This window comes from Saccopteryx leptura, chromosome 3, assembly GCF_036850995.1.
Source record: "Saccopteryx leptura isolate mSacLep1 chromosome 3, mSacLep1_pri_phased_curated, whole genome shotgun sequence".
Classification (NCBI taxonomy): Eukaryota; Metazoa; Chordata; class Mammalia; order Chiroptera; family Emballonuridae; genus Saccopteryx; species Saccopteryx leptura.
The window spans coordinates 130,603,761-130,618,411 of NC_089505.1; the positions used below are offsets into that span (position 1 = coordinate 130,603,761).

General features: G+C 45.6%; 1 protein-coding gene across 1 annotated transcript in view; it reads right to left on the reverse strand.

Annotated features, from left to right (window-relative positions):
- Positions 1–14,651, reverse strand: part of C8B (complement C8 beta chain) — a 38,345-nt gene that overhangs the window by 3,619 nt on the left and 20,075 nt on the right. The window contains exons 8-10 of the mRNA XM_066376397.1: positions 13,054–13,182; positions 9,437–9,600; positions 1,963–2,116 (exon numbers count right to left, since the gene is read on the reverse strand). Of these exons, the coding sequence (XP_066232494.1) occupies positions 1,963–2,116; positions 9,437–9,600; positions 13,054–13,182 (447 nt within the window). The remainder of the gene's footprint in view (positions 1–1,962; positions 2,117–9,436; positions 9,601–13,053; positions 13,183–14,651) is intronic.

The following is a 14,651-nucleotide window of genomic DNA, read 5'->3' on the forward strand; positions in this document are numbered from 1 at the left end:
TTGTGGTCAGTGAACTTATTACCCTTAGATGTCTCATCCTACCTCTGGCCAGTTCTAACACTTTACTTTGCAAATGATTCCTTATGTTCATCTGTCACGTGTCACCCTGGAGCTTCTCTCATCGGATCACGCTGCCTCTCTTCACAGTACCGTCCCTCATAAATCAGGCCCTGTGAGCATCCTAGTCTCTATCTTCACAGTCTCCCTCACCTCCAGGGTACAACCTCAGGGGGGCTCCCAGTTTCTAGGTCCAAATTTTACACGAGGCCAGGGGCATATCATCATTTCCAATCTAAACCTTGAGCTGATGAGCCGATTTCCTTCCTGCTGAGTGGACCCTCCCGCAGGTGTCCCGGCCAGGCCCGAGGGCAGAGCCTCCGGCCCCAGGCTCTCGCTCCTGTCTGCTCTGCTCAGATCATCCTGCCCACGAGCTAGACACACATTTCCGTCTCAGCTGGCAGCTGGGACCCCCCTCCTGAGAACAGTTTCCTGTGTCCCCGTCTGGGGAGCTCGCTCCATCCATGTGCTGGGTTCTGCTGACTGCAGCTGGCTCCCCAGGCTGGGATCCGCTGGATAAGATGCCGTATTCTGGCCTCAGGCTGGACTGGGCACTTCTCAGAGTTTTGCTAGCTCACCACAAGAGGAGCATAAGATCCCAGGCCTCAGGCTTTCCCAGGTTTATCTCGTCCACTGCAGTGACCCCAGTGTGATCCTTCAACTTAGAAATCAAGTTCTAGCGGCCCATCCTTGCCACCACTCCCCAGTCCCCCCATCTTCTCACCATGTCTCGGTCAGGAAATGCATAAACGGTTTCCTCTTCTCAGCCCAGGCAGGACCCCTTCTTTGGCCCGAAAGATGCCCTGAGTCCATCCTCACTCCTTGTTACAGACCACACAGCCTCAGCCTGCTCCCGTCACCCCGTGTCCCCTGTGGCTGGAACCCAGGTACCCTGACAGCCAGAGCAATGTGTCCTAGTTGTCTACATTCTGACCCCTTGGGAGCTAGACTAACGCTTCTCCTCCCAGTTGGTACATTTCAATGTAACTCCTTTGTCAGGTCAAGCTCTCCTGCTCGTCTACAAGCTCCACGAAATCCTCGATCCTGTCTGCATTGAATTCAGCGGTAGACTAGCCTCTCAGACCTGACCCCACAGTGGAATCATCTGGTAGGGGTTTTCAAAGGCCAAACCCGCGGATTCAGTTTAACTGCTTTGGGCAGAGGCCCGTGGCTGTATCTGAGAAAAGCTCCCTGGGCCAGTCTCAGGTGTAGTGTGGGCTGGGCTCTGCCGCCTCAGAGGAATGGTGCGTTCTGCCCTGAGCTGCACCTGGGCCCGATCCAGGAGAGGTGGGGACGGCAGCAGTTGTGAGCCACACCCAGGCTGCAGGTTAGAGCTACCTGGAGAGGGTTTCACCATCGTGCTAAGGGGCCATGCTCCAGAGATACACCGTGATTCAGGTTGGGGGCCAACAGCATCAGTAGTTCTGGAGGTCTAAAGAACGGGCCTGCTTTGTTCTAATGTGCTTCGTTTTATTGCCCTTCATGGGTGGTTTGTTTTTTTCTTTTTTTTTTTTTTAAACAAGTGGAAGGCAATACTCTCCACCAGCAAAAAGATTAAGACTCTCTTCACTCCAATACCCACTGTATGACAGTAGTCTGGAACCAAACCTGCATTGTCTCTGAGGTCGGCCTCTAGTTCTAATGCCACCTTAGTTTGAAGAAGCTCAGCTTTAGGATGTCCCAAATGAGATATCACTAAATACCTTCCCCTCCCCGCCCTTGAGATAATGGGCAGAGCTTCAGGACAGACCTTGGGGCCTGAGGCGGAGAACCGAGGATTGACCTAGAAACTCTTCCTGAGCAACTCTGGAGGGGGGTGTGGCTTTGGTAACACGTCCTGGCCCCAGAGCCAGCCCCTCCAGATGACAGTGTCCACAGGGGATTCCAGCGGCCCCGAAACGGTACCTCTCAGGACAGGGACTCCATTGCCTTGGCAGGGCGCACAGACGCAGGAGCTGACTTCTTTCTGGAACTCCTCCAGGGCCCGCTTCATGTTCTGCTTCACGGTGCTGGAGTAGGCGAAGTCTGTGGAGGTCACCAGGTTATACAGAGGCTCTGCCTGGGATGGGAGGGAAGGCGTGTATGTCAACAGAAAATATTCATCAAATAGAAGCGGAAAGCAAGGCTCCGGAGGAATGGCAAGGGGTCAGAGACCAAAAGTGAATTCATATGGAATTGGATAAATGCCACAGCATGTAGATGGCTGCCCCATCGTCTCTCTGCCCCATGCCACCCAATATCCACAAATAAGCTCATTCAAGTTCAGGTCAACCAGTCCTTCCTGAATACCTCCTAAGTGCCAGGGACTCAGCACAAATAAGGAATATAATAAAATCCCCACCTGCAAAAACTCAATCTAGATTTAGAGACAAACATACGAAGGGATACTTACAGCGCAGTGGCGACAGGTAGCAGGGGAAATTTGCGACGGATAGAGAGGAGCAGGTGGTTAATCTGTCTTTGGGGGGGGGTGTGATTTTTAAGCAGCTCTTGAAAAGTATTAAAGGAACCTTGTCCTAACATCACTCCCCCTTTAAATCTATCCAAAGCATCCACATCATGCAGCAGCCACTATCAGGAAGCCTTTCCTGAACTCCAAAGCTCAGAGAACACCTTCCCACCATGAAGTGCTCAGAATACTCTGTACTATTCATCCAGTACAAATGTTTTTGCTCTTTTGTGGCCATTAACTTTTATGTGTTGGATTCTCTCTTGTGCTCTCCTTTTTTTTTTTTTTCTTCTGAGAAATTAAGGCTACAAACTGCTCAGCTCTGTCTCCAGGATCCAGCCCTGAGCCTAGTGAGAGCAGCTGATGAAGTGTATAAAATGCAAAGGGGATTGAAATTGTAGAGCGCACCACCAGGGCAGTAGCAGCAGGCATGGAGAACAGGTTGTGGAGAGAACCAGAGTAGCAGAAAGAGCGATGCTGGCTGTTCAGAGCGCATGGCAGTGCTTGAGAATCAGAAGCCACATATGAAAGTAGTGATGTTTGATAGGTCAGGAAAAAACAGAGGCCAAGTTACAACTGTTCAGTCTCTTGGCTCTAGTTTTAGCTCCTGGGCCAGGTTCCTCTCCAGATTTTGTTAGTGATCCTGCCCTAATCCAGCCCTGGAGAGTTTAGGGTCTGTCTAAATGCAGGCAATCATGCCTAATAGAAGCCTCCAGTGAGAAGAAAATTACTTCCATTTCTTAATGCATCTGATGCTGACCTTCGCCCCAGTGGCAGAGCAAGGCCCCTTGGTGGTCCCATTGTCTCACTGTTTTGTGGTCAATGAATTGATCCAGAGGCTGTTTGCAGAACCTTCCAGCCTGCTGGTCCTCCCATGGGGGAGGGTTGGGAGGGGCTGGGGAGTGGGTTTGCTGTACATCAGTGACCAGCTCTTTCAACAGCCAGCGATCCCTACATAGTACCCTGAAAGGCTGCCTTTAACCACCCAGGCATTTTCCTACCAGCACGGAAATTTGCTCCAGGAGAGAGAGCAAGTCAGAGGCAGGAGTGGAATAAGTCTTCACAGTTCCTGTGCTGTGGCTTACAAATATGATCCCACTTGATTCCGGTTGGTAGCAAGTATCAGTTCTGTTTGCAGGTGAGGTTAAGTAACTTGAACAAAGTCAAGTAATTCATAAAATAACCTAGCCAGAATTCTAACCTAAAGCCTTTGTTTTTCCTACTAGTTCATGATGATTACGGATGAAAATGGCTTGACTGTGTCTGTTTCTAACCTCTGTCCCCAGGGTTCTCCAAATTTTGCAGACTTTGGAGAAGCAACAACTCCTCAGAACTTCATGCGCCCTTTTTAAATTAAGTTAATATGACACATCTGTCTGTGCTTTGGTTTGCTGGCCCTCTTTTCTAGTCTTTTCTTCTTCTTCCTCCGTCTCTCTTTCCCTCCCTTCTTTCCTCCCTGTGATTCTTTCTCTCTCTTTCCCAAATACACAGTCCTAACTATTCACACCTGCTCTTATAAAAATTGTATCTATCGCATTGCTGCAAAGAGATCATGGGTGCTATCTATTAAGCGCCATGCCAGTCTCTATAACAGACTCTGGTGATTGACATTTTTAATGATAACAAATCATTATTGGCATGGGTAGCATTTAATAGGTGCTGAACTAAATACTTTACATACCTGATCTAACTTAACCTTCACAACAATCGCTATAAGCCAGGCTGTCTTCTGTATTCCCATTTTACAGGTGAAAAGGCTAAGGCACAGAGCAGTTAAAGCGATCACCCAGAGTCACACAGTAAAAGTAACGGGAAAGGATTTGAACTGCTGCCTTTGTGGTCTGTATCCTTGCAGTATATATTTTTGGATAGGTAGATGGACAAACATTTACATCAAATCGGTGGCCTAAGACCAGTATAATTTTATATCACACCTTTTCACTTAACATCACATTATGAACATAAAATGATTTTTTAGGGCTACACAGTCTCCTGTTCTATGGATGAACTAAAACATATTCAGCTCTTGCCCTGTTATTAAATCTTTAGGCTGTTTCCTTTTTTATCCTTCTCTTTTGCTATAACAAAAAATATAAAATGAGGCATGTTTTTATACATATATCTTCACCAACTTTTAAATTATTTCTTTACTGCTTCTGCATTTAGGGTTATTGAATCAAAAGCTACGAGCGTTGCAGAGTTTGGGATCTACATGGTTAAATTATTTTCCTAAAGGGCTGCACCAATTTCCAGTCTATCTCACTTTATAGAAGTGCCCATCTCATCACTCTCAATAGACATTAAGTAATATAGATTTTTAATCACTGCCAATTTGATAGGTAAAAAATAAAATATTGCTTTGTTACTTTAATTTTTAATTCCTAGAGAAGTTGAAATTTTTGCATATTTATTCATCATCTGATGTCTTCTGAATGTTGTCTATTTTTTTGAGATGCATCTATCTTATAAATTGCATCATTTCTTACACATTTAGAATTTCATTTGTGGGAGAATTATTTTGTCGGTGTGTAACTTGCCATTGAATTATGTTCCTGGTTTCCTTATTTGAAATTCAGACTTTGTTTGTCAGGGTGCTGTCCAGCCGTCCAAGTGCAGCATTACCTTACCAGGTGGTGCTAGCCCAGCGCTGGACTGTAAGCCTTCTCTTGGTCAGAGGAATTTGCTTTCAGAGAATCTGTGAGGCCGCTGCTTTAGAGAGGCGTGATAGCCATTACATTTTTACCAATATATCAGTGTCTTTTCTTTCTGGGCAGGTGGCAGGGCTGCAGTTCCCTGCCATCCTTAAGGACAGGTTTGCCATGTGTTTTGAGCAGTGCAAGGTGAGCAGAAGGAGTGTCCCTTGCAGGTGGAAGCTTTTGGAGCAGAGTGAGGTGCCTTTTCCTATTCCCTCACCACTGCTGTGGTGATCTTGGGAGCGCACGCCCAGATAAAGTCTCCATTGCCTGGATCCCTGAGTGATGCTGAGAAAAGCTCCCAGCCACAGGATACCGTTGAACATGTCGCCGAGATTTGGGGGGTTGTCAAACTGCAGCATAAGCTAGGCTCTCCTGACATCTCTGTGGGCACCACTCACTACTACACTTCTCCTCTTATCCTGGGCAATAGCCACACTCCATACAGTGGCTTCCATCAGTCTGGATCTCAGACCACAACCTAGCTACCCTGACTGCTATAGAAATGTATGTGGCTGACAGGTTTGGTGACTGGGGTTGCCAGTTACATACAGAGTCCCTAGTTAAAACTGAATTTCAGATAAACAATAAATAATTTTTTAGTATAAGTGTGTCCCATAAAATACTGAAGAGATGCTTATACTAAAAATTATCTCTTATTTGTCTGAAATTCAAATTTAATTTGACATCCTACATTTGCACTTGCTAAATCTGGCCAACCTTTGCTTCCTTTAATATCTCAAAATGTCTTTGGTATTTTTCATCCATTAAGGCCCATTGCATTCAGCCACAAGCCTTTTCCTTCCAGACCTCGCAGTTGTCACTCCATCATCTTCAGGCATTTAGTGATGTAAAGAGTTCTAAGACCAGTCTGATTTTATTTGTATAGGACATATTTGTTTCTAAAAGTAGGGGGGAAAAATCACCATTATGTGTTTGAGTATAGCTTTCCCCCACCCCAGTACTTTCGTCTACTTTTCAATGAGTTGTTCATTTTTCGTGATCAACTCAGGGAAATTTCCCTCATTATGCATTTGATTAGTGCATCTTCACATTTAAGCCTGTCTCTTTCTCAGGAAAAAACCCCCGAGTGTTAGATTTCCACTCTGTGCTCTCTGTCCAGCATACTTCCTTGATGGCATTGTTTTAGTCCCATTGTCTTTGCTCCTACTGGCTAAGACCGTTTCTATGGCACCTTTTACATCGCTGACTCAATCTTCTGCAATGTCAATTCTGGTCTTTATAGTTTCCGACATCGGTTTTCATTCTGTAGGTTTTTGGTTTCCAATATTCAGCTACTTCCCTTTGCATCTGATCAGTGTTGGAACACCTCAGCTTCTCATTTTTATTTCACAAATACCCTCATTTTCCCAAATTTTGTTATAATCACAAAGCAAGTGCATTCTAAATGTTCTTGTTTTTCTCTATTTTAGACATATACTCATCTTCTGCATCTTGAGTGCCACTCAATCTTTCGTGTTCAGATTTCTCTTTAAATGCCCATTACTTTGTCTTAACTCTCCTTTGAACAAAGAGCCATCTCTCTGTGTCTACAGTTTATTGGTAAATAGTGTAAATAGGCTCTTCTGTGGTTTCTTCCTGCCTACTTGGTCCTCCAGGAATCATGTTTCAGATCATGATCTTTGACACAAGTTTAAGAACACAAGCCGTGGCCAACACTTGTGTCTAGGAATGGCTTATGTGGAGGGCTCTGCTGACCCAGAAAGCAATTGCTGCTCCGGATACCTGCTGACTCTGCAGAGAAGAATTAGTCAGAGATCATGTGAAGTCACCTCCACCTGCAGCTTTCTCTTGCCAGAAACTGCTTGAAGGAATGAGATGCCCAGACGTGTGTTTTCAACTGGGGGTAGGAATGCACAGAGGAAGTGCATGAAAACCTTCAACAATCCTGTATCCTTCACTCCTGAGAACATCTCTGCTTCTCTAATCTCTTCCCCTTTTCCAGCTAATCAGCCCTTCAGAGCCTAATCTTGATAGTGGGCATGACTTTCCACTACATGCCATCTGTGCTGAGAAGCCTCTGTGCCTTCAGGAAAGGGCCACACGTCTGTGCTTGGTGGGTGGCCGGCCTGTTTGAGATGCTCAGCATGCTAACATGCCCCCACCCATGCCACATCCCATATCATATCATGAGCTTGGCATCTCGACATTCCCAATGCCCAGGCTGGCATATCCAACCTACTGAGGTAGCTAATCAGGACAATCCATTAATTATCAGTTTTAAATAAAAGATTCAGGTAAGAGATCAGTAAAATGTAAGTACTAGGGACTTATTTTTCCATTTTACCCTGAACTCTATTTTTCTCCCAAGGCCATACGTGACACCAACCAATGTCACCATGCCATGGGCCAATCCCAGATTTCTCTGGCGCTGCCTGAAATTTATCCTTCTCAATGCTTGCCTACATGTCACTACTAAATAAGTGGTAGAGGGGAGGATTTGAATGGCAGCCTTCTTGTTCTGCGGAAACTATGCATTTGACATACAAATAAAGACACCGTGGGACGCTGCCAGGGTTGGGACCTGCAGAGCCTCCTGTTGGAGCTCCCGGCCCTCAGCTCCGCTCCTTTGCTGCAAGAGTGAATCTCCAGAGGCTGGAGACTGGACCATCAATGACTGCACAATGCTGGCAAGAAGGGGACAGTGTAATATAATATATGACATGGACACTACCCTGAAGGCCCCACAGGCAAAGACCTACCACTGCTGATGTGTATGACAGTCCTGTTCTAGCAAATGTCTTTTTAGTTTAAGTTTGCAAGACTGCTCTTGTTTGGGTGACAGGTGGTTGGGATCATTATTTTTTAAACATCAAACCCACAGGAAAGCCTGGAGGGAAGGGAAAAGGGGCAAGTCTCGGGTCTGGACCTACTGGAGACTCCCAAGCAGCCACAACCTCTGTGACCTTGATTTTTATCAACCACAAAATGGAGACAAGCATCCTTAATTTTCAGACTTGTAGGGATTAAATGAAATAACACTGCTAAAGCCCCTGGCTGAGTGTCATGAATAAAGTAGACGCCCAAAAGATGTTAGTGATTACCATGATGTATTATCCTGTCCTGGAAGATAGTTATGCCTGGATGGGTCTTGCTATTCAGCATAGACTGTATTTTTCATCCTCACACCTCCCTCTATTTTCCTCCAGTGCCTTAGTTCCGATCACATTGCAGGAACACAGCAGCCATTTGTTGATTGACTGAATGAATAATATTTAAATCAGGGGTCCCCAAACTACAGCCCGCGGGCCACATGCGGCCCCCTGAGGCCATTTATCTGGCCCCGCCGCACTTCTAAAAGGGGCACCTCTTTCATAGGTGGTCAGTGGAGGAGCATAGTTCCCATTGAAATACTGGTCAGTTTGTTGATTTAAATTTACTTGTTTGTTATTTTAAATATTGTATTTCTTCCTGTTTTGTTTTTTTACTTTAAAATAAGATATGTGCAGTGTGCATAGGGATTTGTTCATAGTTTTTTATAGTCCGGCCCTCCAACGGTCTGAGGGACGGTGAACTGGCCCCCTGTGTAAAAAGTTTGGGGGCCCCTGATTTAAATGAACAAATAGCTAAATGAGTAATTCTCTGATGAAATGAAAACAATATTGATTTAAGAAGGCTTGGATTAAAAGCTGATGGTTCGTTTTCTTCAGCAACTTGGGCACCCAAGTGAGAGGGAGTCAGGGGTCTCTAGCGGGTTACATTGTAATTGGTTCACTCCAGAAATATTTTTTACTACAGGGTTTGTGCCTCAAGATTAAGGCCTGGGCCTGACCAGGCGGTGGCACAGTTGATAGAGTGTTGGACTGGGATGCGGAGGACCCAGGTTCAAGACCCTGAGGTCACCAGCTTGAGTGCGGGCTCATCTGGTTTGAGCAAAGCTCACCAGCTTGGACCCAAGGTTGCTGGCTCAAGCAAGGAGTTACTCAGTCTGCTGAAGGACGGCAGTCAAGGCACATATGAGAAAGCAATCAATGAACAACTAAGGTGTTGCAACTAAAAACTGATGACTGATGCTTCTCATCTCTCTCCGTTCTTGTCTATCCCTATCTCTGACTCTCTCTCTGTAAAAAAAAAAAAAAAGAAAGAAAGAAAAGAAAAAGATTAAGGCCTGGGTCTTACTGAGCTCTGTATCCTATTCCCTGGCTCATACTAGCCCCTCATAGCTGTTGTCTGAATAGAGGGAAGGGGGGAGGGCAGAGCAGCTGCTCAGCTGTACCTTAATTTTGACGATGTCCGGGTTGTACTGCACTGCATCTCCCCACTCCTGCATCAGGTCCGCTGTCGGCAGCTCGCTGTATGCCAAGGAGGTGATGTACTCGCTTGCTCCACCTCGCACACGGACCACCAAGTCCTCTACTATGCTGTCTTTCTTGTTTCTGTCTGAGATAGATACAAAAAAGACCTGGAATGTCAGGGAATCTCCTTTTTCACCTTAGAATTTACTGCAACCCAACTAACAACTTGCTTTTCCCTGGAGAAGTGGGTAGACTAGATACATCCCTGCTAGCCAGGGAGTCACATTGCAAGGGGCAAAAGCATATATGATGCAAGTTGGGGGCAGAACAAGAGGGACATTTATTTATCTATAAATGCCAGTCACTAAGTGAGTCAATGGAAGATTGATATTAGATTGATCGATAGATAGATCCATACATAGGAAAAGATTCATAGTTCATAGGTAAATAGATTACTTATCCTTTATGTGTCACTCACTAATCTAAGTGTTGTACATATATTCACTCAATCGCCAGTAGAAACTAAGTAGTCCTTACTCTGTAGATAAGTAATTTGAGGCACTAGGGGTGAAAGAATTTATGCAGCTATCCCTGCTCAAGCTCTAAGCCATATCACTTCTTTGTGTGAAATGACAGCGCTGGGAAAATTTGTAAAGGCTGGGCTCTGTATGAACACATACCTATGGAAGGCTGTCCACTATAAAGTGATTATTATCTTGAATTGTCTTGGAGTTTCCCAGAAAGCTCTCAGTCGTATCAGTGAGTCACTCCCATTCTAATCTGTCTATGTGCCCATGCCCAAAATAACTGGTGTAAAGTGACTGCTCAACAGTGAGCCTGCGACCTGAGCAGCATAGGAAGGGGGCCTTGCATGCTGCTGGGAGGAGTGTGAACTGGTACGACCATTTTAGAAAACAGTGTGGCACTATGTAGTCTAGATAGAAAATGATTTGACTTTGGGCAATGTGCATACAATGCAATCAACAGTTCAAATTCTATAAAGATGTTCACCTGAAACCTATGCACTGTTATTGATCAATGTATCCCCATTAAATTTAATTTCTAAATAAAAGAAAGAAAGAAAGAAAGAAAGAAAGAAAGAAAGAAAGAAAGAAAGAAAGAAAGAAAGAAAAGAAAAGAAAAGAGAAAGGAAGGAAGGAAGGAAGGAAAGAAGGAAGGGAGGGAGGGAGGGAGGGAGGGAGGGAGGGAGGGAGGGAGGGAGGGAGGGAGGGAGGGAGGAAGGAAGGAAACAGCTTGGCACTATCTAGTCTAAAAAAAAGTACATACTTGACAACTAAACAATTCCAGTTCCGGGTGTAACCCCTGGAGAGACGCTTGTCCATGTGGACCAGATGAGTGTGTGAGAATGTTCAGAGCAGCATTGGTTCTCAGTGTATGAAGTAGGAAATGAGCCAAATTCAGCAGTAGGATGGACAAAGTGTTGTAGTCATACAATAGAATACTATGTAGTGATGGAAAGAGACTAATTATAGTTATACACAAGAACATGATGTTGAGTAAAAAAAAAACAAACCACAGAACTGAAAAGATTACATATCATCTATATGCACTTCAAAAACAAACAACACTGGTCCGGGCAGGCTGTCTGAGGGAACAGAATGTCATCCCCTGTGCTGTCGTGCCAGGTTCACTCCTTGGTCAGGGCACACATGAGAAGCCACCATTCACTTCTTTCCCCCTCCCTCTCCCCCTTCTCTCTCTCCTCCCTTCTCCCAGCCAGTGGCTCAATTGGTCCGAGTGTCGGCCCCAGGCACTGAGGATAGCTCGATTGATTCAAACATTGGCCCCAGACAAGGGTTGCCAGGTGGATCCCAGTTGGGGCACATGCAGGAGTCTGTCTAAAAAAAAACCAAAAACATAAAAACACCCAAAATAAGCAACACTGAGCCATATTGGTCAGTGACACATTGGGATAGTACACATATTAAGAAAGGAAGACCACATTTAACATGGAAGTCAGAATGGTGTTATCTTTAAAAAAAAGGGGGGGAGGAGTTGTGATTGGCAAGGGTTTCTGGGGTTCTGAGCAATGGTCTATCTCATGACCTGGATGGGGGTTTACTTTACCAGTCATCTTTAAAGAGCACCTATGTTTTATGTATGCCTGAACATGTAGGATGCATCTTCCAACCCAGCCGCACCAAAATGAACAAATAAATAAAGTCAACGACACATCAGTCACAGTGCACGAGATTGATCTAGACTAGCAGTTAGTCTTTGTTGTTATGTTTTGACTATGGAAGTCTTTCTTCACATAAGCTTAGTAAATAAGGCAGGCAAAGTGTGACAGAGTCCTTGCAGTTCAGATTTGTGGGGGACAGAGGTGTGGGGGTGTGGGGGACTGGCGGTAAGCTGACAGGGTCCTTGCTGCCCATCCTCCCACCTCACTTGCTTGATTAAGTTGCTAAAGGCTAAGCTCTTCCCCACACCTCTGATTGTTCGATTCAGTTGGTAAAAGCAATTTTCATGCCCTTCCCCACACCTCCGTGTTAACTGTGATGTTGAGGGTTTCTACTGTTCCATCCCCCATGTCCCTCCAAGAGACTGGAGGCAGTTTTCTTTTTACTCTTTGTTTTGTGAAGTTAAGATATTATGCATGGTGGGGTTTTCTGCACTTGGGAGAATTCTTGGTTTGCCTCAGAAATGTGACTTTGTATCAGAGATCTCTTTGATTTGCTAATGGCTTTGCTCCCTGCCCTATTAATAAAGCATTTTGGGGGTGGAGACTCACTCTTGCAAGCCATCAGCTTGGCCATGGGTCCTCCTGACCCCATCCTTTTTCTTTCTGTCTTTATTTTCTAATCCTCCCCCGTTCCCACTTGAGACCTGCAAAATTATGAGTCGTGCTGGTTCACGACAACAAAGGATCACTGCTTGAGCTGCAGAAGGGGTTGGGGATTGGAGTCTTGCTCACCAGCCTCTCTTTCCTACTCCATTCGCTGTGTTGATTCCCAGCTCCCTTGGATGTCCTTCAAGTTTCTTGCTCCTAAGACACTGGCTCTACACCTTGGCTTTAACATGTACCTCCAGTCTGGTCTCTCCTGCCATGTGGGCTCTGCTCTATGACTTGTGGCTTTGCCTGCTCTTCTAGTCTCTGTAAAGCCCACCATCTTAGGTAAGGACTAGCCTCCTCACCTGCCTTTCCCAACCCCAGCATTCTACCTCTAGCCAGGTCAACTCCCACTCAGCCCCTGGACTAATTTTCCATTGTTAAGTATTTTTTTTCTGTCTAAAACACAATCCTGATGCTTTACTCCTCCAGTGGCAATTCAAATGATCCTTCCCTTAGGGAGCTGCCCGACGTTCCTGCTTGGGTCTGGTGTTTATCACTACCTTGTCATTGCTTCCTTGTTTGCCTATTTAATCTGAGCATCATGAGGGTAGAAATAAAATTTCATTCATTTTTGTATGCCCAGCACATAGTTAGGGCTGGGTAAATTTTTGTTGAATGGATTATTCTTATTTTAATTGAAATGCCTTGGAATATCCAGTATTTAACTCAAAGAAAGACGAGGTCCTGGAAGTGCTAGAGAGGGAACCATGATAAGCACAGAAGCCACGTGCCCCTGCCACTCACCTTTTATTTCCTGCAGAATACCCTTGCATTTGGCCAGTGACACTCCGACCTTGACGTAGACTTCTTCAATGGCACCACCAATTCTAAAACCTCCTCTTGCACAGCCATGAACATCCTTAAGAGAATAATCTGAAAGAAGCAAAGAGGCTCATGACCAAAAGGTAATCCACCCTTTTCTTTTTTCATCAGAGGCCATGCCCTGGCTGGATGTCATGGGGCCATGCAGGGACTTGGGTGCAAATAAACACACCAGGCCAGCCTGATGACAAGAAATGTGGGCAGCTACTGCACAGGATGGAGGCCTCATAAGAGAGCAGTGTCGGCTTCTCCTCTCAGCCCCCTCCAAGGCTCTGAGGGGTTTCGCCCTCGCCGAAGAGGAGACATGCTCAGGGTCGTTTTCTAAAAATGTGGTTCCTCATCAAGTCTCTAGGGATTGCGTAGGCTGTTGCAATATGTCTCCCTTCCCCTGACCCACCCTCTTCTAATCTTTGATGTAGTAGATAGAGCTTGTTAATTGATTAATTGAGGCAATGCTTAGAAAGGGTCTGGTACACTACCTGGCATGAGCCCCTTCATAATAGCTCTTATAATTCTGGTATTAGTAAGTTTTACAAGAAAAAGGGCTTCTCTGGTCAGGGAAGTGTAACCATTGTTGTATCAGAAAAGGGAGGTGAAGAGGTCATTTCCTGGCAGTAGGCTTGTTTTGGGGGCTACAGCTGATGAGACTTGCTAATAGGTTGAAAGAAAAGCCTGACCAGGCAGGCAGTGGTGCAGAGAATAGAGCAGTGGACTGGGATGCAGAGGATCCAGGTTCGAAACCCTGAGGTTGCTGGCTTGAGCAAGGGCTCACCAGCTTGAGTGCGGGGTAGCTGGCTTAAGCGTGGATCACAGACATGACCCCATGGTTGCTGGCTTGAGCCCAAGGTCTCTGACTTGAGCAAGGGGTCACTTGCTCTGCTGTAGCTTCCCCCATCACACCCCCCACCACACCCCAGTCAAAGCACATATGAGAAAGCAGTAGAAGAACTAAGGAGCTGCAACGAAGAATTGATGCTTTTTATCTCTCTCCCTTCCTGTCCGTCTGTCCCTATCTGTCCCTCTCTCTGTCTCTGTCTCTGTCTCTGTCACAAAAGAAAAGATAAGAAAGAAAAGAAGAAAATGATCAAGGTTGACTCCTAGGTTTTTAGCCTGAGCCACCACTTGGACAACGGAACGACTCTGAGATGTGATGGCCATGGAAGAGGCACATGGGGAAAGCGAGGCACACGTTCCTTTGGGGGGCACACTAACGTTGTGATGGTTTTAGACATTCAAGTGGAGATCTCATGGAGGCATTTTGACATAAGCTCTTGGTTGCAGAGAAGAGACTCAGGATGGATTTATAAACTGGGAGTTACCTGCCTGTTAAAGGCATTTAAAGCCATGACATTAGATGCTATTGTCTAGAGAGAATATTTATAGAAAAGAGGCCTACAGGGACAGAGGGCTGGGCGGGGGACCAACATCAACACCTTACAAAAAGAAGAAGGAGGAATCTGCAAGTGAAACAAAGTATAGCCAGGGAGGGAGGAGTAATACAGGGAACACAACTTAAAACT